This window comes from Ceratotherium simum, chromosome 32 (genome assembly GCF_057802395.1).
Source record: "Ceratotherium simum simum isolate JZ-2026a chromosome 32, ASM5780239v1, whole genome shotgun sequence".
Lineage (NCBI taxonomy): Eukaryota > Metazoa > Chordata > Mammalia > Perissodactyla > Rhinocerotidae > Ceratotherium > Ceratotherium simum.
This window is the reverse complement of record NC_141931.1, coordinates 16,620,103-16,647,185: the sequence shown is the minus strand read 5'-3', so window position 1 is coordinate 16,647,185 and position 27,083 is coordinate 16,620,103. Positions and strand designations below refer to the sequence as shown.

Sequence of the window (27,083 nt, the reverse complement as noted above, 5' to 3'; positions counted from 1 at the left end):
TTAGGTGGCTGGCTTAGTATTATAGCTGTGGGGTGGGAAAAAATATTAAAGATTTTCAGCCCCCTACTTTTTATGAATGTCTTTTTTCCTTATCTTCTCACTCCTCAGGATTGTGTGTGTGTGTGTGAGAGAGAGAGAGAGAGAGACAGATTTGGGCAGCTATGTTCACCACTTGGCACAAAGAGGCAACACCCTTACTCTGCAAACAACTGGCAAATTGGCATTAGAATCACTGTACAAAGAACTCAGCATCTGAAGGATTCACAGCTACCAGCTAATGCTTTCAGAAAAGACATTGAGGGAAATAATTATAACAGAATTATTAATATGAGCTTTTCGGCTGTGAATTTCATTCAACCTACTGCCTCTGTACTGCCGCCACGTATAAGTGAAAGTTAACCAAACCTTGAGGAATATCATGTATTTTCTCTCTGCCAATAGGAAAGAGAAGGCAAGGAATGATTAATATTTATGGACTGGTTACCTTTTGTGAAACTCCTTATGCCTATCAGTACATTTAATCTCCACAACTTCGAGAAGTAGAGATTATTATTCCTCTTTTATGGATGAGAAGTCTGATTTTCAGAGGGGTCAAAGGATTTCTCCAGGGCTCCACAGAGCAGGATGGTATTTGTGGGTATTCAAACCCAGGCCACTGCAACACCCTAGCCAGTGCCCTGAAGCATTAAGCGATTTTGAAAATTGTAGAGTTTTATTCAGATGGGAGGACTTGGACCACTTGGCTTGTTAAAGCCGCACTTATTTCATAATGAAGTTCACGAAACAACAGCCTGATCCAACAAGATCTCAGCGATCAGTCTCTCTCCTTCCCTCCCTCTTTTTTTCTTTCTGCTTTCTACCCTTCCTTCCTTTCTTCCTTTCTTTTACAACATGACCTTCGTTTCATAGGTTAAAATCCATGTACAACCCTGAATGGTGGCAAAATTTCAACATGTTGAATTACTCTTTGTTTATCCATTTTATAACTAGATGATTCCAAGATAAATCTCTAATACCAATAGTAGAAATGATTATCTTCCAATCTATATATATACGTACATATATAGATGTATACATATGTATGGATATATACATATATTTATATGTATGTATGTATATATATAATCAATATTTGCCATTGATTATCTGCTTAGCCTTACGCAAGAGTTTTCATCTTGCAATGCATCTTTTTCCTCTTTGTAAAGTAGTGATGATAATAGGATCCATCTCACACAATTGTTGTGAGGATTAAATTCAATAACATGTGAAGCACTTGCATAGTGCCTGGTACATATTAAGCATGTAGCATATGTTGTAAAAAGTTCAAATTGTGCGTACAATTCATTGCAATATTATATTTTTGTTGCTTAGGATTTAACTTACCTACTTATTTTTGTAAACTTTATCTCATAGTATTCCAAGTCTATCATTACCTTCCCGTTGTTGAGGAATCTATGCCTGCAATCAAGTAAACGACCCTTCCCAAATTGTTATCTGGTGTTAATGTGCATGATCAAAGGCTCACTTCTGTTCTCTCTGAAGGAGGCTGTGCTTAAGCTTATTCATCTCCATTTGCAAAGCCCTTTGAGATCTTTTAGGACGAAAGAAAGGCATTTTCTGCATTATTATTGCCATATGGCATTTTGCGTCTGTTTTATATCTATGGTTTATGTGACAACAGTATGTCATTCCTCCGAAGGCCTCAATGTGCAGTATGAAACTTATTTGCCAAAATATTGTGAGGCTTCACTAATTTGTAAAGTTCTTTGGAACACTTGGATTTAGTGTACCACATTGGTGGAAAATACTACTTTTAGTACTCTAATTGTAAAGCCCTTTTTGATGCCTCTTCAAGTGTGATTGAGACGTTTTTCTTAAATGTGTGATTCAGAGAGCTAGTAATTCTGGCATCAGGATTGCTTATTAGAAGAGCATAAAATACTTCTGCATGTGCTCATTACAGTCTGTAGTAAGAGAAGATTAGGCTCAAGAAAATGTTCTTTTGTATTCCCCAATCCATCAGCACATACTTTCTTATTGAACATGATAATGCAAGTTTTAGATTCTCTCTGCCACTTTATTTGGAATACAGTATAAAGACATTGAATGATCTGGAATCTTTTTGAGAAACTCCATGTTTCCTTTGAAGAGGGCATCTCCAAGCAAGGCAAAAAATGGAAAAGGTAACTTCACTTGCTTTCAACTTCTCTTCATAAAATCATAGGATTTTAGAGCTTACAGGAATCTTGAAAAGTAATAAAAATTTACTCTAATTTCCTTTTTTATCGATGAAGGAAATTGAAGTTAAGTAGCATAGGTCATTAGTGTTTAAATCTAGAATTTGGTTTTTAAGTCTTCTGAACCATGGTATCAATACTATTGTCTTAAAAACACTATCTAGGTTACTGTGGGAACCTGCTTATTGTGTATTGTGATTTAGTTATGTCACTTTTAAATTTCTAGTACCTAGAATTCTCAACTAACTGGAAACAGTTTTCCACGTGTTTAGGAAAAGGCAGAAAAGAGTGGGAAGTGAGAGAATCAATTCAGTACATTTATTTAAAGTAATCAACATACATAAAATTACCTAGAATCAACCTAGCTTTGCCATGATAATTGTTCATACTGATATTCTCAAGGAATTCTAGGTCATGAAATATCTGACTAAATTAAAATATTTTGAAAGACATTTCAATAAGTCTCCTCAGTTTTTCTCTGAATTCAATGAACCAAAAAATATCATATCCTCTGAGTGGCCTGGGTTAATAGAGTGTAGGGGAGGAAGGCATATCCTCTACCCACTCTGGGTCCTTCTGGCTGGGGTACGAATTCAATTGACATGAGACAGAATAACAAGAGAAAATCAGACAAAGCTTTATAACATGTACACATGGGAGAGACCCAGGAAAAACTGGGTAACTCACCAAAATGGCAGAGGTTTCCATCTTAAATAGCATCTTCAGATAAAGACAAAGGAGGATATCGAGGGTGGGGGGAGTCAGCTATGGGAGATTACCAGAAAAGCAGAGTAAACAGAGCAAGATTACTATGCAGATTTAAGTCCTCGCCTTCCATATTGATAGGAGTTTCTAAAGATAAGGTCATCTCCACTTCTTCCTGGTGCAGAGAGGGAGATATCTTTACAAATGGAGATTTCTCTTATAAATGTAAATGTCTCTTACAAAGGGTAAATTCTGCTTTTCAGAGCTTCTCCCATGTCTATAGTTTTTAAAAGTAACCAGCCCAAACAATCCTCGTGCTAAAGAGACACATTTGGGGGTGGCCAATTCTGATCCCCCACAAGAGGTTAATAGAGGTTTTTGATAATAGCTTTTTTAATTTTTTCAAAATTTCACATCCTAATTTTGATACAATTTAAAAAAAGATATAAAAAAATATCTTGCCATGCTGCCCACTGAAATCTGTTTGATAACCCGAATTGAACTATTTTTACTTTTCCTAAATGACCATAAATAATTTCTTTATGTTAAATTATAAACATAGGTCACATAAACAAAGGCCACATCCATTTGGCAATGGATTCTTAAATATAACACCAAAAGCACAAGCAAGTAAACACAAAATAGATAAATTGGACTTCATCAAAATTAAAAACTTTTGTGCATCAAAGGACACTATCAAGAAAGTGAAAAGACAATCTACAGAATGGGAGAAACTATTTATATCCAAAATATATAAAGAACTCTTACAAATCAACAAAAAAACCAAACCAAACAGCTCAATTAAAAATGAGCAAAAGACTTGAATAGACATTTATCCAAAGAAGATATATAAATGGCCAACAAATAGGTGAAAAATGTTAAACATCACTAGTCATTAGGGAAATGCAAATGAAAAGCACAATGAGATACCACTTCACATCTACTTGGATAGCTACAATCAAAATAATGGAAAACAGCAAGTGATGGTCAGGACATGGAGAAATTAGAACCCTTGTACATGATGTTGGGAGTGTAAAATGGTGCAGTGTTGTGGAAAACATTTTGGTGGTTCCTCAAAAAGTTAAACATAGAATAATTGCATGCCCCAGCAATCCCCTTTTAAGTTTATACCCAAAAGAATTGAAAAGAAGTATTGAAACAAAAACTTGTACATGAATGTTCACTGCAGCACTATTCACAATAGCCAAAAAATGGAAACAATCCAAATGTCCATAATGGACGAATGGATAAACAAAATGTGATATATACATGCAATGGAATATTATTTAAGCATAAAAAGGAATGAAGTTCTGACACGTGATACGACAAGGTTGTACCTTGAAAACATTACACTAAATGAAATAAGACAGACAAAAAAGAACAAATATTGTATGATTCCACTTATATGAAATATCTAGAACAGACAAATTCATAGAGATAGAAAGCAGGTTAGAGGTTACCAGGGGCTGGGACGAGGGAGAAATGGCAAGTTACTGTTTAATGGTGCAGAGTTTCCATTTGGAGCAACGAAAATGTTTCAGAACTAGATAGAGGTGATGGTTACACAACACTGTGAAGGTACTAAATGCCACTGAATTGTACATTTTAATATGGTTAATTTTATGTTATGTGAATTTTGCCTTAATAAAAAAGAGATAAGGTATCAAATTCTGTGCTAGCCTAAAATGGAAAAGGGAGGTTCACAAATATGTCAGTAATTATTGCAGGAATTACTGGAAAATTTTTCTTCTAAATACGCCTTAGAGATTTAGAAAATGGTAAGCATTTGTTCTCGTATCCCTTTAGAAAGATGAAAACCTTAGGCTAAGTGAAGACTAATCAACTAAAAGCACTAGAATTGTAGTAAGTGAAAGTACAAACATAACAGAAAAATGAAGAATATTATTCTGACAGCTTGAGTGGCGTTTTACTGCGTCTCTGCTTGCCAATGAAAATGTGGGAACAGTTAAAAATAGACCCGATGAAGGAATCATAACAAATGCTGGGGACACGTCTGTAATAAGATTGAGGTTGAGTTATAAAGATAAGTTCCTTTCATTGTGTACACTAGTATTTATTCCAGTTCTATTGAAATGGGGATTAATATTTTGCTTAATTTGATAAGAATTTTACTGGTTATTAACTAAATATTTGGAGACAGACTGTGTATCAGCTGAGCACAAAATTTGAAGCTTGTATCTAGCTTGGATCCTGCATCATGTAGCTTTTCTGAGCCTCAGTTTTCCCAGCTGTAAGATGGAGGTAAGTATATCCTCCTCTGCAGGTATGGGAAGCATAACGAGATAATCTATGTAAAGTAGACCACCTGGCACAGAGTAAACAATTATTAAACACTAGTTCTCCTTTTAAAGGAAAACCCTCTATATCCTAAAGCTGTCTCACTGAGGTTTGTTTTTTGTTTTTTGTTTTTTTTTGCCAAGGAAGATTCGCCCTGAGCTAACATCTGCTGCCAATCTTCCTCTTTTTGTATGTGAGCTCCTGCCACAGTATGGCCACTAAGAGATGAGTGGTGTATGTCAGCTCCCAGGAACCAAACCCAGGCCACGGAAGCCATCAGTGTGGAACTTAACCATTAGGCCACTGGGGCTGGCCCTCAATGAGGTTTTTGTTTAATATTTGCACCACATTTTAGGTTTTTTGGGGCAAGAGGTGGGAGGAAGACTTAGTAAAATTTTAAAGCTGGGAGTCTTTTAAGGAAGAATACCATGAAGCTTTGAAGCTAAACCTGAGCCTTTTCTATGCCTTAAAGAGTGGGCTACTCCATATAAAATTCCTTATACAGGTAAAGATTATCAGAAAGGGTCATCTCTGAATAAGTGCATTACTATTGCTGTTTATCATGGATATAATTTTCTAATTATTTAATCATCTAAGAAGACAATATGGAAAATTGAGAATACGAAAGTTGGACTCTTACCTTATTTCATGTACAAAATTAAGTCAAAACTGATTGAAGACCTAAAGGTAAGACCTAAAACTGTAAAACTCTTAGAAGGAAATGTAGGAGAAATGCTTCATGATGTTAGATTTGGCAACAGGCAGAAAAAGAAAAAATAGATGATGGACTTCCTCAAAATTAAAAACTTTTATGTATCAAAGGATACTATCAACAGAATGAAAAGGCAACCCATGCAATGGGAGAAAATATTTGCAAGGCATATATCTGGTAAGGGATTAATATCGCAAATATATAAAGAACTCCCATAACTCACAACAACAACAACAAAACAACCCACTTAAAAAATGGGCAAAGGACTTGAACAGACATTTCTCAAAGAAGCCAGACAAATGGTCTGTAAGTGCATGAAAAGATCCTCAACATCACTAATCATTGGGGAAATACAAATGAAAACCACAATGGGATACTACTTCACACCCATTAGGATGGTACAAAACAAAACAGAAAGTAATAAATGTTTGTGAGGATGTGGAGAAATTGGAACCCTTGTGCACCATTGATGAGAATGTAAAATGGTGCAGCCATTATGGAAAATAGTAGGGCAGTTCTCCCAAATAATTAAAAATAGAATTACCATATGATCTAGCAACTCCACTTCTGGATACATACACAAAAGAACTGAAAGCAATGACATGAACAGATATTTGTATACCTATGTTCATAGCAACATTATTCACAATAAACACAAGGTGAAAGCAACCGAAATGTCCATGGATGAATAAATGGATAAACAAAATGTGGCATATACATAGGATGGAATATTATTCGGCCTTAAAAAGAAAGGAAATTCTGACACATGCAATGACATGGAGGAGTCTTGAAGACATTAAGTGAAATAAACCAGTCTCAAAAGGACAAATACTATATGATTCCACTTATATGAGGTATCTAGAGTGGTCACTTCACAAAGACAGAAAGCAGCATGGTGGTTGCCAAGGAATAGGGGGAAACGGGGAGTTAATGTTTAATGAACATGGAGTTTCGGTCTGGGAAGATGAAAAATGTTCTGGAGATGGATGGTGGTGATGATCGCACAAATGTAAATGTACCTAATGCCACTGAATTGTACACTTAAAAACGGTTAAAATGGGGCCAGCCCCGTGGTGCAGTGGTTATGTTTGGCATACTCCACTTTTGAGGTCTGGGTTTGGAGGACCTACACCACTTGTTGGCCATGCTGTGGCGGTGACCCATATACAAAATAGAGGAAGATTGGCATAGATGTTAGCTTAGGGATAATCTTCCTCAAGCCAAAAAAAGAGGAGGATTGGCAACCATGTTAGCCAAGGCAAATCTTCCTCAGCAAAAAGAAAGGATAAAATGGTTGAAATTCAAAAACTTGGATATGGTCCAGCCCTGGTGGCCTAGTGGTTAAGTTCAGTGCGGTCTGCTTCCATGGCCTGGGTTCGGTTACCGGGTGCAGACCTACACCACACATCTCTTAATGGCCACACTGTGGTGGCGGCTCACATACAAAAAGAGGAAGATTGACAGGAAGATTAGCTCAGGTTGAATTTTCCTCAGCAAAAGACAAAAGCAAAAATGGAAACAAAACGACTTGGGTAAACACAGAGCCCAAATCTGTCACTGTTCATACAGGATTTAAGAAATAGAATGTGTTATATTCTCCAAGGAGTATTTAACTAAAAGGGCAACAATTACATCAGCCTGTATATGAACTTCTACTTCTCAATTCAGTTTTCTAGATGTACTACATAAAACTTTGTGAAAATTACATGGTAAAATAGTAACACAAAGAGAATTATAAGTGTGTTAGGTTGAGGAAGGACCATTTTTTTGTCACATGACTCACTGTCCATGATAACTCCTACAGAGCACATAAGGCTGCTCCAGAATACGAGAAAAAAAGCCTATTTTTGCAATATAGTCTCCCTAAAGTCTTACCTGATTGGAGAGTTTATTGGATTACTAGTTACTGAAGATCATCATAAAAGTAAACACTGGAGGAAGGGATTAGGCCCATCTAGATGCTTCCTTATCCACAAAATACATATAAGAGGAGTGAGTGACAAAATTCTACCATTTTTTAAAGTAAAAGTTCACTTCAGATAAATATTTTACCTATTCCTCAATGATTCTGCTCCCATTTTATGAAGTTCTTGGGAGTCTAATTCTGCTTTTTGTTGTTCTGCTGATTCTCTCTCATAGTGGCTTATTTTCTTGCATGTTTTTAATTTTGGAATTGGAGTTCATGTTCATCAAGGCTTTATAACAGCAATCATGTGATGGTTGAGTGAAGGGCACATCCCTGTAGATAGGAGTTTCATATGCTTCTGCCAGTGGCCATAGAACTATGGGCATAAGACTACCAAGGCGACCCTTGTACGCGGACAAGAGAACGCCTTGCCCACGGGATTCTGTGCTGACATAGCAGAGCCTGAAACGTCTACTCTCATGACTAACACCATTCACCCGAGGTAAGACTTCTGCCCGTCTCATGTTCTATATCTTTCAAATAGGAAATATTAAGTCCCAATGCCACTGCTAATGCTGGAAATGGACACTGCTTCAGAGGGTGCGGGGAATTTGAGTAGTGAAAGCAATTTCACAAAGAAAGAGAAATAGGAAATCTGAATAGACCTAGAACTAGTAAGGAGATTGAATCAGTAATCAAAACTCTCCTGACAAAGAAACTTGTGAATTCTATCAAACATTTAAAGAAAGACTATTAACACTAACCCTTCTCAAACTTTTCCAAAAAATTGAAGAGGAAGAAACACTTCCTAACTCATTCCATGAGGCCACCATTACCCTGATACTAAAGCCATGAAAAGATACTACAAGAAAAGAAAACTACAGACTAATATCCCTTATGAATATTGATGGAAAAATCCTCAATAAAATACTAGCAAACTGCATTCAATGGCATATTAAAAGGATTATATAATGTACTGAAATTTCACAATGTTATAAACTACTCTGACCTCAAAAAAATAATTGTTTTTAAAAAAAGATTATACACCATGACTAAGTGGGATTTATTCTTGAAATGCAAAGATGGTTCAACATAGAAAAATCAATCAATGGAATAAATCACATTAACAGAATGAATGGGGGAAAAAATCACATGTTCGGCTCAATTGATACAGAAAAAGCATTTGACAAAATTTAACACTCCTTCCTGATAAAAACACTCAACAAACTACCTCAACACAATAAAAGCCAGATATGAAAACCCACAGTGAACATCATATTCAATGGTGAAGGATGGACAGCTTTTCCTCTAAGACCAGTAACAAAGCAAGAATTCCTACTTTCACCATTTCTATTCAACATACTACTGGAAGTTCTAGCCAGAGCAATTAGGCAATAAAAAGAAATAAAAGGCATCCAAACTGGAAGAGAAGAAGTAAAATTATCTCTATTCACAGGTGACATAATCTTATAGTTAGAAAACTCTAAAGATTCCACAGAAAAACAGTTAGAACTAATAAACAAATTCAGTAAAATGTCAAAACAAAAAGCCAACACAAAAAAATCAGTTGCATTTATATACACTAACAATGAACAATCTGAAAAGGAAATTAAGAAAACAACTCCATTTACACTAGCATCAATGAAATAAAATACTTAAGAATTAACCCGCTGAGTGACAAAAAAATGGATAAACGTTTAGCTAGACTAAGGAAAAAAGAGAGAAATGCAAATACCTAAAATCACAAATGAATGTGGGAACACTACTAAAGGTTTTACAGAAATAAAAAGGATTATAAGAGAATAGTATGAACAACTGCATGCCAACAAATTAAGTAACCTGGATGAAATGGGCAAATTCCTAGAAATACATAAATTACCCAAATTAGTTCAAGAAGACATAGAAAATCTTAGTAGACATATAACGTAAAAAGATTGAATCAGTAAAAAAAATGCCTCCTAACAAAAAAAGTCCAGGACCAGATGGCTTCTCTGGTGAATTCTACCAAACATTTAAAGGAGAATTAGCACCAATCTTTCTGAACTCTTTCAAAAAATAAAGGAAGAAAGAGTTTCCTAATTCATTCTATGAGGCCAGTATTACCCTGTTACCAAAGCCCGGCAGACATCACAAGAAGTGAAAACTACAAATCAATATCCCTAATGAATAGTGAAGCAAAAATCTCTACAAAATGCTAACAAACTGAATCTAACAGCCTATTAAAAGGATTATACACTATAACCAAGTGGGATTTATCTCAGGAATGCAAGAGTGATTCAAGAAAAGAAAATCAATCAATATGATACATTGCATTAATAGAATGAAGGGGGAAAAACACATGATTGTCTCAATTGATACAGAAAAATCATTGACAAAATCCAATCCACTTTTGTGGATAAAAAAAAAACACTTAGAAAACTAGGAATAGAAGTGAACTTCCTCAATATGACAAAGGGCATTTATGAAAAACCCACAGTTAATATTTTACTCAATGGTAAAAGACTAAAAGCTTTCCCCCTAAGATCAGGAAGAATACAATGATATCCACTTTTACCACTGCTATTCAACATTATGTGAAAGTTCTAGCCAGAGCAGTTAGGCAAGAGAAAGAAAGAATTAACCTTATTTATGTCACTTTGACGTAATAGTGACCCTAAGAGGTAAGTTTAGTCAATCCCTTCTAGTAACATCCACGGAACTGAAAACTTATCCCATTTCTTGGAGTCTTCTACCCATCCAAAGTTCCTGAAGACCATAAAAAATGTTTGTTCCTCTCTTAAACTGCTGTAAAATATATTCTATGAGACCCAAGGGAAAATCTTTCTGGGGTTGCCTATTCCATGGAGATTCAATATTCCACATTTTGAAATGTAACTAGAAGTGGAAATGGAGTCATATCTCAGGATTTCTTGGTTCATAATTAGGAATATAAAAAATAGAGTTCAGAATGTGAATGAAGATGTAAAGAAAAGCCTTGATTAAAAAAAAGCCTCAGGAGGTAAAAGACTTATACAATGAAGATTATAAACATTGCTGAAAGAAATTGAAGAAGACATAAATAAATGGAAAGACACCTCATGTTCATAGATTGGAGAACTTAGTTTTGTTAGATGTGGATACTACCCAAAGTGATTTACAGATTCAATGCAATCCCTATCAAAATCCCAATGACGTCTTTTCAGAAATAGAAAAATCCATCCTAAAATTCATATGAAATCTCAAGGGACCCCAAAAGCCAAAATAATCTTGAAAAAGGAGAACAAAGCTGGAGTACTCCCACTTCCTGACTTCAAAACTTACTATAAAGCTACAGCAATCAAAACAGTGTGGTACTGGCATAAAGATAGCCATATAGCCAATGGAATAGAAAGAAAGCCAAGAAATAAATCCCTGCATAAATAGTCAAAGCCCTGGTAGTCCAGCGGTTAAAATATGGCACTCTCATCCCTACGGCCCAGGTTCATTTCCCACTCAGGGAACCACACCACCCATTTGTTGTTTGTCATTCTGTGGCAGCTGCGTGTTGCTATGATGCTGAAAGCTCTGCCACTGGTATTTTAAATACCAGCAGGGTCACCCATGGTGGACACATTTCAGCGGAGCTTCCAGACTAAGACAGACTAGGAAGAAAGATCTGGCCACCCACTTCTGAAAAAATTGGCCATGAAAACCCTATGAATAGCAGCGGAACATTGTCTGATAGAGCACCAGAACATGAGAGGATGGTGTAAAAAGACCAGCAGGGTTCCGCTCTGCTGGATACATTGTCACTAGGAGTCAGAATCAACTTGATGGCACTAACAACAAAAATAAATAGTCAAATGATTTTCAAGGTTGCCAAGATCATTCAATGGGAAAAGGACCGTCTTTTCAACAAATGGTGCTGGGAAAACTTGCAAAAGAATGAAGTTGGATCCTTACCTAACACCATACACAAAAATTAACCCAAAATGGATCAAAGACTTAAACGTAACATTGGATTTGGCAATGGTTTCTTGAATATGATGCCAAAGACACAAGCAACAAAAGAAAAATAGACAAACTAGACGTTATGAAAATTAAAAACTTCTGTGCATCAAAGGACATTATCAACAGAGTGAAAAGGCAACCTACAGAATTTGAGAAAATATTTGCATATCATATATCTGATAAGGAATTAATGTCCAGAATATATAAAGAACTCCTAACACTCCACAAAAACAAAACACAATTAAAAATTGCACAAAGTGCTTGAATATACATTTCTTCAATTTTGATACAGAAGTAGCCAATAAGCACGTGAAAAGATGCTCAACATAACAAATAATTAGGGAAATTCAAATTAAAACCGACTCAACCTCCTTGCTCTGAAAGACCTGTTTTATATCCAACCCTAAAAAACCTATAAATATCTCATCCTTGAAACATGTCGAATATGTTTATATTCAGAAATTCACAATAATACTAAGTAAAAATAAAGACATTGATTGCCTTAAAAAAAAAAAAAAACCGACTCACACCATCAGAATGGCTACTATAAAAAAATAAAAAGAAAATAACAAATGTTGGTGAGGATGTGGAGAAATGGAACCTTTGTGCACTGTTTGTGGGAATGTAAAAGGATGCAGCCAACATGGAAAAAAGTATGGTCATTCTTCAAAAAAATTAAAAATAGAATTACCATATGATCTAGCAATTCCATTTCCACGTATATAACTTTACATCTTAGTCCATTTGAGCTGCTATAACAAAATATCACAGACTGGGTGGCTTATAAACAACAGAAAAATTTTCCCCATATTTCTGGAGGCTGGAAGTCCAAGATCAAGATGCTAGCATGGCTAGGTTCTGGTGAAGGCTCTCTTCTGGATTGCAGACTGCCAACTTCTCATTGTGTCCTCACATGGTGGAAGGGGCAAGCAAGCTCTCTTTTGTAAGGGAGCTAATCCCATTCATGAGGGCTCTGTCCTAATGACCTAATTACCTCCCAAAGGTCCCACCTCCTAATACTATCACGTTGGGCATTAGGATTCTGACATATGAATTTTGAGGGGATACAAACATTCAGACCATAGCAATACCCTCTAAAATTGAAAGCAGGGTCTTGAAGAGATATGTGTGCACTCCTGTTCATAGCAGCATTATTCACTATAGCAAAAATGTGGAAGCAACCCATATGTCCATTGACAGATAAATGGATAAATAAAATGTAGATATGCATAAAATGGAATACTATTCAGCCTTAAAAAGAAAAGGAATTCTGACACATGCTATGACATTGATGAACATTGAGGACTTTGTGCTAAGTGAAATAAGCAACACAAAAGAACAAATCCTGCATAATTGCATTTATATGAGGAACCTAGAGTAGTCAAATGCATAGAGACAGAAAGTAGAATGGTGGTTGCCAGGGCGTGGGGAGGAGGGAGAAGGGAGAGTTAGTGTTTAACGGGTATAGAGTTTTGGTTGAGGAAGACGAAAGAGTTCTGGAGATGGTTGGTGGTGATGGTTGCACAAAACTGTGAACGTATCTAATACCACTGAACTGTACAGTTAAAAATGGGTAAGATGGTAAATTTCATGTACATGTATTTTACGACAATAAAAGAATTTGAAAAAAAATGAAAAACAACACAACTAATTTAAAAAATCCAAAATTATACTTGTAGATATCAATTCTCCTTTGTTATTAATTGATAGAACAAGTAGACAAAAAGAAAGTACAAATATAGAAGATCTGAAAAACACTAGAAGCAACATAATCTAATTTACATTTATCTAATATTCCACCCAACAACAGAATACAAATTATTTTCAAGTGTACACAAAAAATTCACCAAAGTAGATGATTTACTGAGCCACAAACATATAACAAATCTCAAAAAAGTTATAATGATTGAAAGTATATAAAGTGTATTCTCTGATTACAATGAAATTAAACTAAAAATCAAAAGCAGAAAAATATCTGGAAAATTTCCTATGTATTTGGAAATTTAAAAACCTACTTCTAAATAAACCATGGGTTAAATAGAAAATCACAAAGAAAATTCGAAAATATTTTGAATTGCATGAAAAGAAAAATAAAAGTCAAAATATTTGGATGCAGCTAAATAGATGCTTAAAGGGAAATTTTAGTTTCAAGTGTTTATATTAGAACAGAAGATAGCAAATAAATAATCTAAACTTCTATCTTATGAAACTAGGAAAAAAGAAGAGAAAAAACAAACTCAAAGCAGAAGAAAGGAAATGAGAAATATAAGGGCAGAGGGGCCCGCCCGGTGGTATAGCAGTTAAGTTCTCACATTCTGCTTCACGGGCTGGGGGTTTGCTGGTTAGGATCCTGGGCATGGACCTAGTCACCGCTCATCAAGCCATGCTGAGGGGGAGTCCCACATAGAAGAACTAGAAGGACCTACAACTAGGATATACAAGTATGTACTGGGGCTTTGGGGAGAAAAAAGAAAAAGAGGAAGATTGGCAACAGATATTAGCTCAAGGCCAATCTTCCTCAAAAAAAATAAATAAATAAAAGAAGGAAAGAAAAGAAATATAGGGGAAGAAATTTTAAAAAATAGAAAACAGAAAAACGATTAAGAAAATCAATGAAACCTAAATCGACTTGAGAAGACCAATAAAATCAATACCCCCCCAGCCAGACTGATCAAAAAAAAAAAAAGAGTACACAAATTACTAATATCAGGAACAAAAAGGGAAATGTCATTATAGAACCTACAGGTATTGAAAGGATAATAAGAAAATATTAATAACACCGTTATGACAATAAAACTGATAACACATGAAATGGACAAATTCTTTGAAAAACATAAACTATCAAGGCTCAAGAAGACATAGATAACCTAAATAACCCCATATCAATTAAAGAAATTGAAATAATAATTAAAAACTTTCTCACAAAGGAAACTCCAGACCCAATGGTAAATTCTTCCAAATATTTATGACAGTATTACTAATTCTATACAAACTCTTCCAGAAAATACAACAGGAGGAAACAGTTCCCAAGGTTAGCCCTCACTTTATGAGGCGGGAATTCCCCTGATACATAAACAAGGCAAGGTAAATTATACCTTAAGAAAGTTATTTTTTTTGCCAGATAAGATTTGCCCTGAGCTAACATCTGTTGCCAATCTTCCTCTTTTTTTTTTTTTTCCCTCCCCAAAGCCCCAAGGCATGGTTGTATATTCTAGTTGTAAGTCCTTCTAGTTCTCTATATGTGAGCCGCCACAGCATACCTACTGACAGACGGGTGGTGTGGTTCCGCACCCGGGAACCGAATCCGGGCTACTGAAGCAGTGAGAATATGGAACTTGAACCACTAGGCCATCAGGGCTGGCTCAAGAAAGTTATTTTTAAAAGAAAAAAATGTTCTGAGTAATGAAATGATCACTAGGTTGGTTAGATTTGGTATGACTGATCAGAAAAATCTAAAGAAACAGAAGCTTAAGCAATATAAATGTTTATTCCTGCCTTACTTAAAAGAAGTCTGACAGTAGGCAGTCTAGGGCTGGTATGGTGGCTTGAGGGTACCATCAAAGCCCCAGCTGCCTTTTGCTGTGCTCATTCAACTTCAGCACGTGGCTTTTATGTGGCTTTATTGTCTAAAATGTTCACTCATGGGTTAGCTAATACATCCACAATCTGGTCGGCAGAAAGGAAGAAGGGGAGCATTTCCTTGCCTTTTATGGATACTCCCTACAAGTTCTTCACCCCACTTTGCTTTCACTCTGCAGAAGGTAGCCACGTAGCTGCAAGAGAGACCGGGAAATGTAGTCTTTTATTCCAGGTACCAACGTGCCTAGCTAAAAACAGAGGTCCCATAAAAAGCGGGTATGGGCAACTAGGAATCTCAGATACAAATAAGCTGACTACTTTGAACGTGTAAATTCAGATGAGTTTCTTGATAAAGCAGGTCTCATCGTTTATAGTCTTATGACACATGACTGTACGTGTGTGTGTGTGTGTGTACTGCCCATAAAAAATTAAGATTTTTGGAAAGAAAAAGCATGAGAGACCAAGGGCTTGCTTATAAATGAGATATTCCTATCAAAAGAATGGGGCCATGGGAGAGCAAAAGATAGAGTCAGTTGGATATATTTCATTATTAATTGCCCACGTGCTCACCTTCCAACTCTGCTTTCAAGCTGTTCTGAATTTCTTCCCCTTCCATCTTTGTATTTTCTATTCTTTTTGCCTGAAACATTTTTTTCCAGATCTTTTAAATTTCTCCCATAGTATTTTGCATGCATATTCTTCATACTTTATCTGTGTCTCGCCTGCTCTACTACGTATTCTATGAGTACAGGAGCCATTCCTAACTAGTTCAGTACCGTTATCCCTATTGCCCTGAATTATAGCAGGCACACACACACAAAAGTGGCATGAATTAATAACATTTTGGCTACTCATAGCTATTTGTGCGATCCGCCCCACTTCTAGTAAATACATTATTGTAGTCATCGAAGCATGTGAGCAGAAGCAATATGTAAATCTGTTTCTCCAATCAAAAACCCAGTGTAAGCCTGTGTGACACAGCTCTTTGAAGGCCACCAGACAGGCAACTGTGTTGAACTGAAAACAAGTCTTAGAATTGGGGTTTAAAAACATATGTTTAATTCCTGCTACTTGTCTATTCAGGCTTGGTTAAGTCAGTTTCTGCTAGTTGTTCATCAAAATCCACTCTCCTTTTCTTCCTAAGGCATATGACCAGACTATATGTCTCAGTTTGTCTTGTAGGTTTTTCATGTGATCGAGTTCTAGCCAATAAAATATAAGTGGAAGAGATGCATGCCACTTCCAAGCTTGGCCAATAAAAACTTACATGCTCCCCCACCACATGTCCTCCATCATCCTTTTTCTTCCTTCTGGCTAACCCAGATGGGAACAACCATGGTGACATTGGGAGCCACATTTTGAAGATGGTAGATGTCACTCAATACTTGGTTCCTAAATGTCAGCGTGAAGCAGAGCTCCTTCTGAAGGTGAATGACTACCCTAGTCTCGAAGGAATACATTTCTTCTTCTCTGATCCACTAAATATTTAGGGTTTATTTGTTACAGCAATTGGACTGATTCTAACTAACATGGAGAATAGTAATATCTACTTCATAGATGAGATGACATCTGTAAATCCTTAGCACAAAGCCTGGGACCTTGTATGAAAAAAAAATGGTTTGGATGAGAAATAAATCAAATAACAAATGAATGTGCTTTATAATCTAAAAAGTGCGATACGATATTAGATATTCCAGAGCTCTGTCTCCTGGGTAGTTCTCAGTACTCGGGAAATCTTATTACTTCTATAAAGTCTTTTCTTTGGAAGTGAAATTAAGCTTTCCCTGATCACTTGCACATTTCAGTTGTAACCTTTCACTACACACACGAACACACAACCATCTTATACTGGATTTGCATGCATCTTTACATGCTTTTAAATAACAATCTGTAATTCAGGGCATTCATCTTATAGTGTAAATTTACAAAACGCAAGTGTGTAACTTACTGGAATGCATCCTAACAAGTTAGACCCGTGGCTGATACAGGTATATCCTTATGAAAATGCTATTAATTATGGAAGAGATCCAGAACTGTAAATGAGGTGAAAAATGATTTATTAAGCAAAATGGGAAACGACGTTTGGCGAGTATCTGTCCTAAAGAGCTCTTGCTCCAAGGTCTTAAACATAGTGACAAATGTGCAAGCAAGAGAGTAGGAGTAAAGTAACTGTAATCACTGTTTCTTCCACTTTTAGGGGGAAAAAACCTCCAACTCTGGCTTCCACCAAAGTTTCTTTCTTCCAATGTTTCTTACCAGCCCCTGTTCTCATTTCAGAGCATTAGTAATGCCCAGAATATGCCTGTCCATTACAACGACCAATGAGCACACTAAAGTTCATATACAGCTTGAACAAATTAGTCATCTGCATTTGAATGCCTCCACTGTGGATTGCACATCCATTATTGCTGGAGTGCATCTGCATAACTTTTAACATTGAAAAGAATTAGGCTTTACTTACCAAATTTTAGTTTTCATCTGTGGCTTTTAAATACTACACCAGTGAATGTATGTTAAAAACAAAACTGACCATAATAGAAGGCATCCATGATAAGTTTCTCAAGCCTTTTCCTCCTCTGTATTTATTCTGATATTGTTCCCTTTTTTAGGTAGCAGTAACATTGTGTTACTTTTTCGGTGAAATCTTTTACAAGCCAGACTAGAATCTGATTGGGTACACTGTATTGTGTTAGTGTTCAATACATGTTAAGTAAATTAGCACAGGTTATAAAGAAAGAATTAATATAATGCTTTCATGTGAGTCATGATTAGGTAAATATCTTTGTATGTTAAAACTAGCATGCTAGTTTGCTATGTTTTAAGACACATGAAGACAGATCATTCATTCACTTATGCCACAAGTGTTTTCAGGCTACAACTAAGTGCCAGACACCATGCTCCACGCTAGGGATACTAAGATGAACAAGACACAATTGCTGTCCTTAGGGAACTCTGTGTAGTGGCAGAAACATAAAAACAAAGAGTTCGCTATCATTAACCATATGAAAGGAATACAATATACTCTATCATATTTGAACATTTAATTCAAACTTTACTTGCCCTTTGGCTATACAAATAAGCATTACTAAAAATGATTTTCAAGGTTGTTTTGATATTTTGTGGTCTCTTTAAAAAAATCTGATGAAAGATAAAATTCTACTTCCCAAATGGTCATAATTAAAAGCGAATGCGTATATAATTAAGTATACTATAAGAAATTACACAGATGTCATGGGAAAACACTGTTTCATCAAAGCTGGCGTTTTTTAAAACCATGTTAGAATTGTGCTTCATTCATTAATTAACTCATTCAACAAGTGTGTATTAATTGGTTAGTTTCTAAGTGCTTACTAGTTAGACTGTAAGCCCCAAGATTCCCAGTCTTTGTTGTCTGTGCTCCTCCAGTGGCACACATTAGAAGCTTGATGTATGCTTTCTTGAATGAATATTGAAAGAACTCAGGGCAACTTGCCAGATTCTGCATGTGCCCTGGTGGATAAGCGTGACTCCTACTCACACCGAGCTTACAGTCTAATCTAGAACCAGATTCAATGTTATCCTTGAGATTTAAACACTCTCCCTAGAAAAATAAACAGTTTCGTTAAATGAATGAACCTAGAAGAACCTATCACCTAGGTGATACCATCATATCATGGAGCTAAAATAGACTATTTTGAATACAATTTATTTTCCACTTTCATAAGTACATACATGCATAGATATACACATACACACGTACAAAAGCACTGCTGATTGTTATAAATGACAAACTTTTTTACACATCTTAGCCAGGGCTTGGAGAAGGCTCGCAGCCATTGCTACAAAGCAGATGGTGCCCCCTCCTTTGCTGACTGACCACCCACCCATATCCTAACCAACAGCCTCCCAGCTTCCCAGTCTGTTGCTTTTCAAAATGTCACTTTATTATTATTATTACTATAAATCAATACTTTAGTGCTTCTATTTAATATTCAGTAAAATTTAAGCAAAAGTGACGAGTTTTACACCAAAGATTAGAATAATCAATGACATTTTGGATATGCCTATATCTTGAACCATACCACAACCTGTTCTTTAAGCCTGACTCAAGCCAGAGTATGACGGAGATAGTTTAAAAATATCTACGTTTATCTTTAAGAACAAGTACTATATCCCATAATCATTTAATATACCACGGCAAAACATAAAAGGCAGCTGAAGCCCACTGCAGTAAATTTCTGTATGTACATTTCAGTATACAAAACTGTGTACACTCTGTGTTACAAAACAATACTGATGCCTGGAAAACCTTTTCTACAGAGAGTTCCACTGTAGTAAAAGTTGTTGAAATAAGAGGTATCCTATAATATGAAAAAATGTGTCTTATTAGGAATATCTGAATGGAATGTTCTAACATTCTTGCTATGGCCATTACTCTCTTATCAAGAGTTCAGGATCTTAAGGAAGTGCTTATTTTGTCCAAAATGTGGTACTAAGACTTCTCAACTCTAGAGAAAAAGTCCAATTCTGTGAATAATCAGCGCTATTTTGCAAAGATGAAGACAAACGGGAGTCATAAAGGAAAAACCCCCGACTAGGGTTTGGAAGTGGTCGATGTGGACCTGGTAGGCGAGGCCAGCTGCAGATTCCCGGGAGACCGCAATCCTCAGGTTATCAGGCCCATTTCTTTTCTGGCTCCTCATTACTGCCATCATCAGAGCCTTCCACTACTGACTGGATGTCCTTCGTAGACACTTGCTCTCCGGGGCGCCCGAGGCCTTCGTAGATTTCAGACGCTCGGTTGAGGAATGGTCCCTCCCCAAGCTCTGAAGTGAGCGACCTGTTCCCGCCCGCGGGCTGCGAGGGTTCCTGCGAGGCGGCTGGGGTGCAGAGGGACTGGAGCTCGGCGGCAGAGAAAGGCAGCTCCCGGGCGCGAGGCCTCGCTTTCGTGGCTTTGAAAACTTTCCAGCGCGCGTGCCACGGCGACGCGCAGCGGCTGGGCCGGAGCCCACGCGGCCCGCGCCTCCTGCGGGGAACTTTTCGGCGGTTCGGCTGCCTTGTCACTCTCGCCTGCCGACGCGCCTCCCCCTGGGCTCGCGCTCCGCGAGCTCCCTCCCTCTCGGCGAGGACCTGCCCCGGCGCCGGCGGCTCCCGTCCCCGCCGCCGCCGCCGCTCTGCGCTCGCCCTGCCCGGCCCCGGCCGCACGGCGCAGGGAGCCCCTCTCCCCGGCCACCCGGCCGCGTGCCGCGCCACCGCCGCCCGGCTCCCCGCGTCTCGCTCTTCAACATGGCCCGGCCCCGTCCCGCGCCCTGAGAGCCGGCGAGCGCCGCGCCGAGCCCCGGGCGGCCCCCGGAGCGGGGGCGGGGGAGGGGAGGAGGGGACCCGCCGCGAGGGGCTGGCGGCTGCTTCGAGCCGACTTTTCGCCAATGGTCCAAAGCGACATGTCCAAGTCGCCTCCCACAGCGGCGGCGGCGGGGGCGCAGGAGATCCAGATGGAACTGCTGGAGAACGCGGCTCCCGCGGGGGCGCTCGGAGCGGCCGCACAGGTAGCGAGAGCGCGGCGCCTTCTTTCTTTGTGAGCCGCCCGGGCGCCGACCTCCATCTCTCCGGGCGCCTCTTCTCCTAGCATCCCTCGCCTTGCCGCTTCCTCCTGCTTGGGTCTCCTCCGCCACCTCCTCCTTCTTCGCCCTTTGCCACCCACTCTCCTCTCTTGGCACCAGTGCCCCTGCCCCTTTTCGCCTTTCCCTGGCTCTTCTCAGGCTTCCATTTTTCTCTGCTTCCGAAAAGCAAGTGGGAAGGGGCGGGGGAGACCTCCCGGTCTTCAGAGGCTGCCCGCGGGCTGCTCCGGTCAGCCCTCCTCGCCCCTTCCCGGGAGAGGCACATGGAGAGACATGAACCAGGCGAGTGGACTGGACCTGCTCAAGATCGTGAGTCTGGGTGGGCGGGAGGGGCTCCGCTTCCCGCAGCCCTTGCTCCGACGCCGACCCTTCTGGACGTGCTCTGAGCTGGGGTGGGAGTGGGGGGCGTGTGATGGGGTAGGGGGTGGGCGTGGGGGGTGGCGTGAGGTCGGGGCGCTCTGCCCCTGACTCTGGAAGCAGCCTTGAACACCTCCCGCACCTGCGGCGTTACACCGCCTTGACAGCTAAGCTCCCCTCCGGGCGCTTGCCAAGGTTTGCCTGGACCCCTCGTTCCTTTCTCTTAAGAAGAGAGCGAGTAGGGGACGCTCAAGTTTTTATTTTTTTTCATTTTCCCTGAAATGTTAGCCATTTCGGGGAGCTCAGGGACCACCTTCCTCTCCGATGAGTATTAGCGGTTTCTGGAAAAATTACAGTTAGCTGCCGGTTGTGAAATAGGAGATGTCAGTTGTAGGCGTTGGGCAACGATAAGGTGGCTTTTACGTAAGGCTTTTGGCAGGTACAGTTTGGATTACAGACACCTCTAGGTCTCAGCGGTAAAGTCTCTCTCAACTTTTATCCTAGCAGGGAAATGACTTAAGACTCCTAGCTGTGGGCTGCTTGGCGAGTGATGTGAAGAGCTTAGAGTTACATTTCAAGCATCATTTTGGAGAAATGTCTCTTCTTTGCTTAACAATATTGGCTTGTTGATTTCAAGTCTACATTTGCCAGACTGTAAACTGTGGTGAGATTATATATACATAATGCTCAAGAGAGGGCATGTTAGAGTAGTATTTACTGTAGTAAGTAGAGCAGGAATGGGACAAGGTAATAAAGGTTAGGAATGTTTTGTTGCTGTTATTGTTTTGATAGGTGGTGGAAATTGACAGCTCTAGATGTTTTGAGACTGTTGAGAATGGCAGTTCCAGTGGCATAAGTGTGGAACTTTATTCCCCTTTCTTTTACCACTTAAAATACATAATTCACTTTGGTTTGAGATGGGAGAAGAATGTAGAAACCAAGAACTTGTATAATCAGAAGTCCATTTGTTTCGTAGAGATAAAACAGCTCAATTTGTCTCCCTTGGGCTGTCTGGCTGTAAAGCAGACTGGGAACATGTAACTAACCACTTGCATTTCCTTCGAGCCTCTGCCAGTGGACCTGAATCCTTACCGACACATGTCACGATTGTTCTAGATTCCTGATTTTATCTAGACACTTACCAGGTTAGATAGAATGGGAAATGTACTCAGAGACCTTGGTTATTCCAGGATGAAGGTCTTGAATATTGATAGAGGAAAGGACTTTTAGACCCTCCTTTCTCTTTGATCTTCCTTCAGGGATTTTTTTTTTTTTTAATTTTTATTCCTGTGATAAAAATAGAGTTCCTGAATTCCTGGAGATCAAAGTTAGGGCTGACAGAAAGCATGACCATTCAGATAAGAGGTCCCCATTTACTTAGTGATTTACATGGTTAAACGTAAGTCAACAAGTATTTTTTATGCAGCTGCAATGTGGAAATGATTCAGATGTGGGGAGACACAATTTCTGCCCTACATTCCAGTAACTGCAAGTATGACCAATGTATGACAATTGTATAGCATGGGTCTATGGGAGAAGAACTGAATCTTATAGGTTTCAAAGGAGTAAAGATCACAAATATTCTATTTGGAGTAGTCTGTAAAGACTGCATAGAAGAGGTGGCGTTTGAGAAGAGATTTGAAGGGTGGGTCAGATTTCAACAGAGATATTCAGAGAGAGGGTAGAGAGCTATACAGGAAACGAAGTCACAGGAGCTAGGAGTCTTAAAGGATACATTTATAATCTCTAGTTTTAAAAGAGTATGGAAAAGCACAGATTGGGCATAGTTAGATGTAAAACTGACAAGGCAATCTGAGGCCACATCTTGGGGGCTTGGAACGTGTAGTGTATTGAACAATATAGAGAACCGTGGAAGGGGTTCAGTGAAGGAGCCACGTGGCAGCTCATTCAGAAGATTCATCTGGGAATGTTTTGCAGGACAATTTGGAGTCTCAGGAGTCCAGAGATGGATATAACAATTTGGACAAGAGGTAATAAGGCTTAAACTAAAAAGAGAAAAGATAATGGATATGCCAGGACTACGCGTGAGACGTTTCAAAGACTGAATCCACAGGAATAGGCAAGTGATGGCATAGATGCATGAGAGAGAGCAGAAAGGGAGGAATGGGTATTATAAGCAGGTAAGAGGCATAAAGATTCAACTGCGTCAACATCCATCTCCTTGTTTTCTCTACCTTCTGACAATGAAAGCAGTTTTCCTTGAATTGTGTTCATATCACATCCATTATTTCAGGGAAAGATTGCCTTGTTTATTTCATCTCTAATAAATCATGGCATCATAGGGCTAAGAAACTTGGCAAAAGTTCTATTCCATCTCTCTGGGCAGGACCGGCGAGCAGTAAAACCGCCTGAGAAGGGAGGCTGTCTGAGGAGCAGCCCCCTTTTGTGTGGCACTGAGTAACAGGAATTCTACTTAGAAATGGAATTTTTACTTGCAAATGGTACTTCTAAGCAATCACTTGTTTTAAGAATCCTTTCTATTTCACCTCTGGATTGTATTACAAGTTCTATAGGAACAAAGCAAAAGATGCAGATTCACAGACTGCCCATTTTCCCTTTTTATGTCAATAATCCTGCCTGGGGTTGGGGCACGGTCATACATACCAACCCCTTCCCTCTAGCACACTGGCATAAACAAATGGATGTATTTCTTACATGAGAAGCAAGTAGCAATCTAACTGCAAATTCTTGAAAGTTCTGATTTAAGCAAATTGAATCGCTTTTTAGGTAGCCTGTTGAACAGTTTCAGTGCAAACTTGGACACAATCTACCTGCGAAATCAGGGCCCTAATGTAGGATTCTCCTTCAAAGCTCCATATCTGCACTGTCCACTATAGTCGCCACTAGCCACATGTGGCTTCTGAGCACTTGAAATGTGACTGGTCTGAACTGAGATGTGCTATAAATGTAAAATGCCAGATTTCAGAGACTTAATATGAAATAAAGAATATACAACATCTCAGTAATTTTTATGTTGATTACATGTTGCAATGATAATATTTTTGGATATGTTGGGCTAAATAAAATACATTATTGCAACTAACTTCACCATTTTACCTTTTTACTGTGGCTCCTAGAAAATTCCAATTACCTGTGTGGCTTCTATTATATTTCTCTTGGACAGTGTTAGTCTAAAGTATGGCACAGGTAATTCCCCGGGGAGTTGACTAGATCCTGTATGAAGGCTGGGTGGATGGGAGGTAGGTGAAAGGGATAGAGAATAGGATGGTGACAGAAGAGGAAATGGACGAGCAACGAGAGCGGTATCTTAGCACTTTAGGCCTCAAAGAGATTGTAACCAGCACCTCCAGTTACACCTGAAAATGAACAGACAGTAACCAGAGGGCCTGTTTGTTTTGCTCCTAGCAACAGAACCCAGCTGGTTCCGCCCCAGCTGAGTTTGCCAGATGCTTTTCAAGCATGTTGTAGTAATACAGCCTGGTAATGGCAACATCCTGCATCGCTGTAGCACGGAGCTTTATCTAAAAAGAGCAGCAGCCATGCTCCCGTGGCTCTTGAACCATATCAGTACTGTGTTCCAGAAATATTCTTAGGTCCGACGTCCAATTTAGTCTTTTGCGGTCTCCAAACTTAGTGGTCGTGGGTCCTGTGTTTTATGCTTTGCTAAACCTTTCGTTCCTAACCCCCATCACTTTCCAACGGAATGGTATGTTTGTTCTGGTGTTTCATGGGAGAAATTTTAAAACGTGCCAATCACAATTTCTGAGTGTGTTCTAAAATGCGAAATATAATATCCGACTAAATGAGTGATTGAGGTTTAATTGGTCTTGGAGTTGTATGTGTCTTGTCTTTTTGTATTTCCTTTTATGTAAAGACTTAGTTTACCTGCTGCTGTATTTAATTCCTTGGAATTATCCGGTATGTAGCCTTGGTCCTTTCAAGAAAAGCTGAACAAAATATGTTAACCCTGCAGGGGGTGGTGGCCCTCTTTGTTTTGTGACTTTGGGACATGTCTGTGTCCTACAAATAGTATATGGCATTACTTACTTTCACAATGACAGGGAGTTAAAATTAATGATAACACCACTTCGAGTACTTGGGTCTGTCTGACGGTTCTCTCCAAGCCTGGCCTGGAGGTAGATTGTGAAGAGGGCAAGGTTGGTCTGTGCCCTTCTGCCACCTCCCTGCCCCTGCATGTCCCCACTAGGCATATCTCTGCTTCCTGGCCTCCTGCATCTTCCCTTCTGTACCTGCCAGACCCCCCGAAAAGCTCTGTGTATGCTGCCTCTTGATTCCCTTCTGCTTTTGTGTAAACTGACGCACTATAAAAAACAACTTATGTTTTCCTTTTTGTAGGGAGGTAATCTCAATTACTTCTCTCCTAGTAAAGGATCTGACAGCCTCATTCACACTAAGCTATTGGTAAAGGAGATTTCACGTCTGATTCCTCTCTGGATAGTTTTGGCTTTCTTTGCTTTGGACCATAAGACAAGGAAAGTCCCCAGTTAAAAGGGATAAATATCAATGAATGCTAACTGAGAGAGATGAAGCTGACTTCAGCCATCAGCGTTATGCTCATGGGGAGTAGTAGTTTGTAGGTAGGAGAACTGTCACCATATCTATCAACCACAGATGTGGCATCATTCTTAAATCTGTCCCCAGGGGCTGCTGAGCCAGCTCTGTGCAGGACTGGGCTGAAATCTCCAGTTATCTGGCAGCTTCTATAATTTACTACTACTGTCTGCTTCAATTGTCCGGAAATTAGATTTTAATTACCTGTGGAAATGTGACCATTTATTTGCTGATTTTAAGACTACAGTCCAATTTTGAAAGTTAGTTATCAAAGAAGACATTCATTCACATGACGCTGATGTTAACGTCATGAAGAATGTTGGATATCTTTTTAATGTCATTTATATATTTCTTAAATCTTTTTTTTCCCTAGTCTCTGAAATCTTAGCTTGGTTGATGTTTTAGGAGAAGTAAAGGACTTTAAATATATGGTTTTCTTTTTTCCTTTTTGCTATGGTGACATAATTTGTTTTTATTAAGCTGCATATAACTAACAGGCAATGCGTGGAAATTAGTGCCTTTTAGGACTGTGTTCCAAGAAAAACTTAGGGGTCTGCATGTGTCACTGAGAGTGTTATGGTTTACATTTTGCACTCTGGCCAAACCTGGGCAGTTTTGATTGTTAACTGTCTCCTATATTGGGTATTCATATGTTTAGTGTTGCTAAAAAATATTTGGATAAACCATTGGTCATAAAAGTAGCTGCCTTTGAAGTAGCAAATTAAGTAAGAAAATTATACTTCTCCAAATTTAGTCAACTAAATATCTGAATACTTAATCTTTCCTGTCTTTTTCCATTTGGGGGAAGTTTGGCCTTAATTTTTTTTTTTTGAATTCCTTCGTATGAAACACTCTTCTTTTTATTTTCAACGATTTAGAGTAACTAATGAACAAGTAATTCCGGCCAGATGGACTTAAATTTAAATATGCATTCGACTAAAGGAAACTTCATTTTGTAATGGTCGTATAAATTTTCACTAACATTGTTTAAAGTACATAAAAATGGACTATTATCTTTCCAAAAGATGCTTTAATTTTTTTCTTGATCCTGGATATTGTTATAAAAAAATAACTAGTCATTGAGTCATTCTACAGTTAAAAGTTAAAAAAGAAGATGATAGGAGAGAAATTACTGCTGAAATTAGTAAAATAGCAGAATAGAGGTGTAA

The 27,083-nt window shown here is 38.6% G+C and overlaps 1 protein-coding gene across 2 annotated transcripts in view; it reads left to right on the top strand.

Moving 5' to 3' along the window:
* Positions 1-20,514: 20,514 nt before the first annotated feature.
* Positions 20,515-27,083, top strand: part of CACNB2 (calcium voltage-gated channel auxiliary subunit beta 2) — a 361,912-nt gene continuing 355,343 nt past the window's right edge. For both annotated transcript variants that reach the window (XM_004425315.3, XM_004425314.3), the window contains exon 1: positions 20,515-20,931. In XM_004425315.3, the coding sequence (XP_004425372.1) occupies positions 20,812-20,931 (120 nt within the window). In that variant the 5' untranslated portion in view covers positions 20,515-20,811. The remainder of the gene's footprint in view (positions 20,932-27,083) is intronic.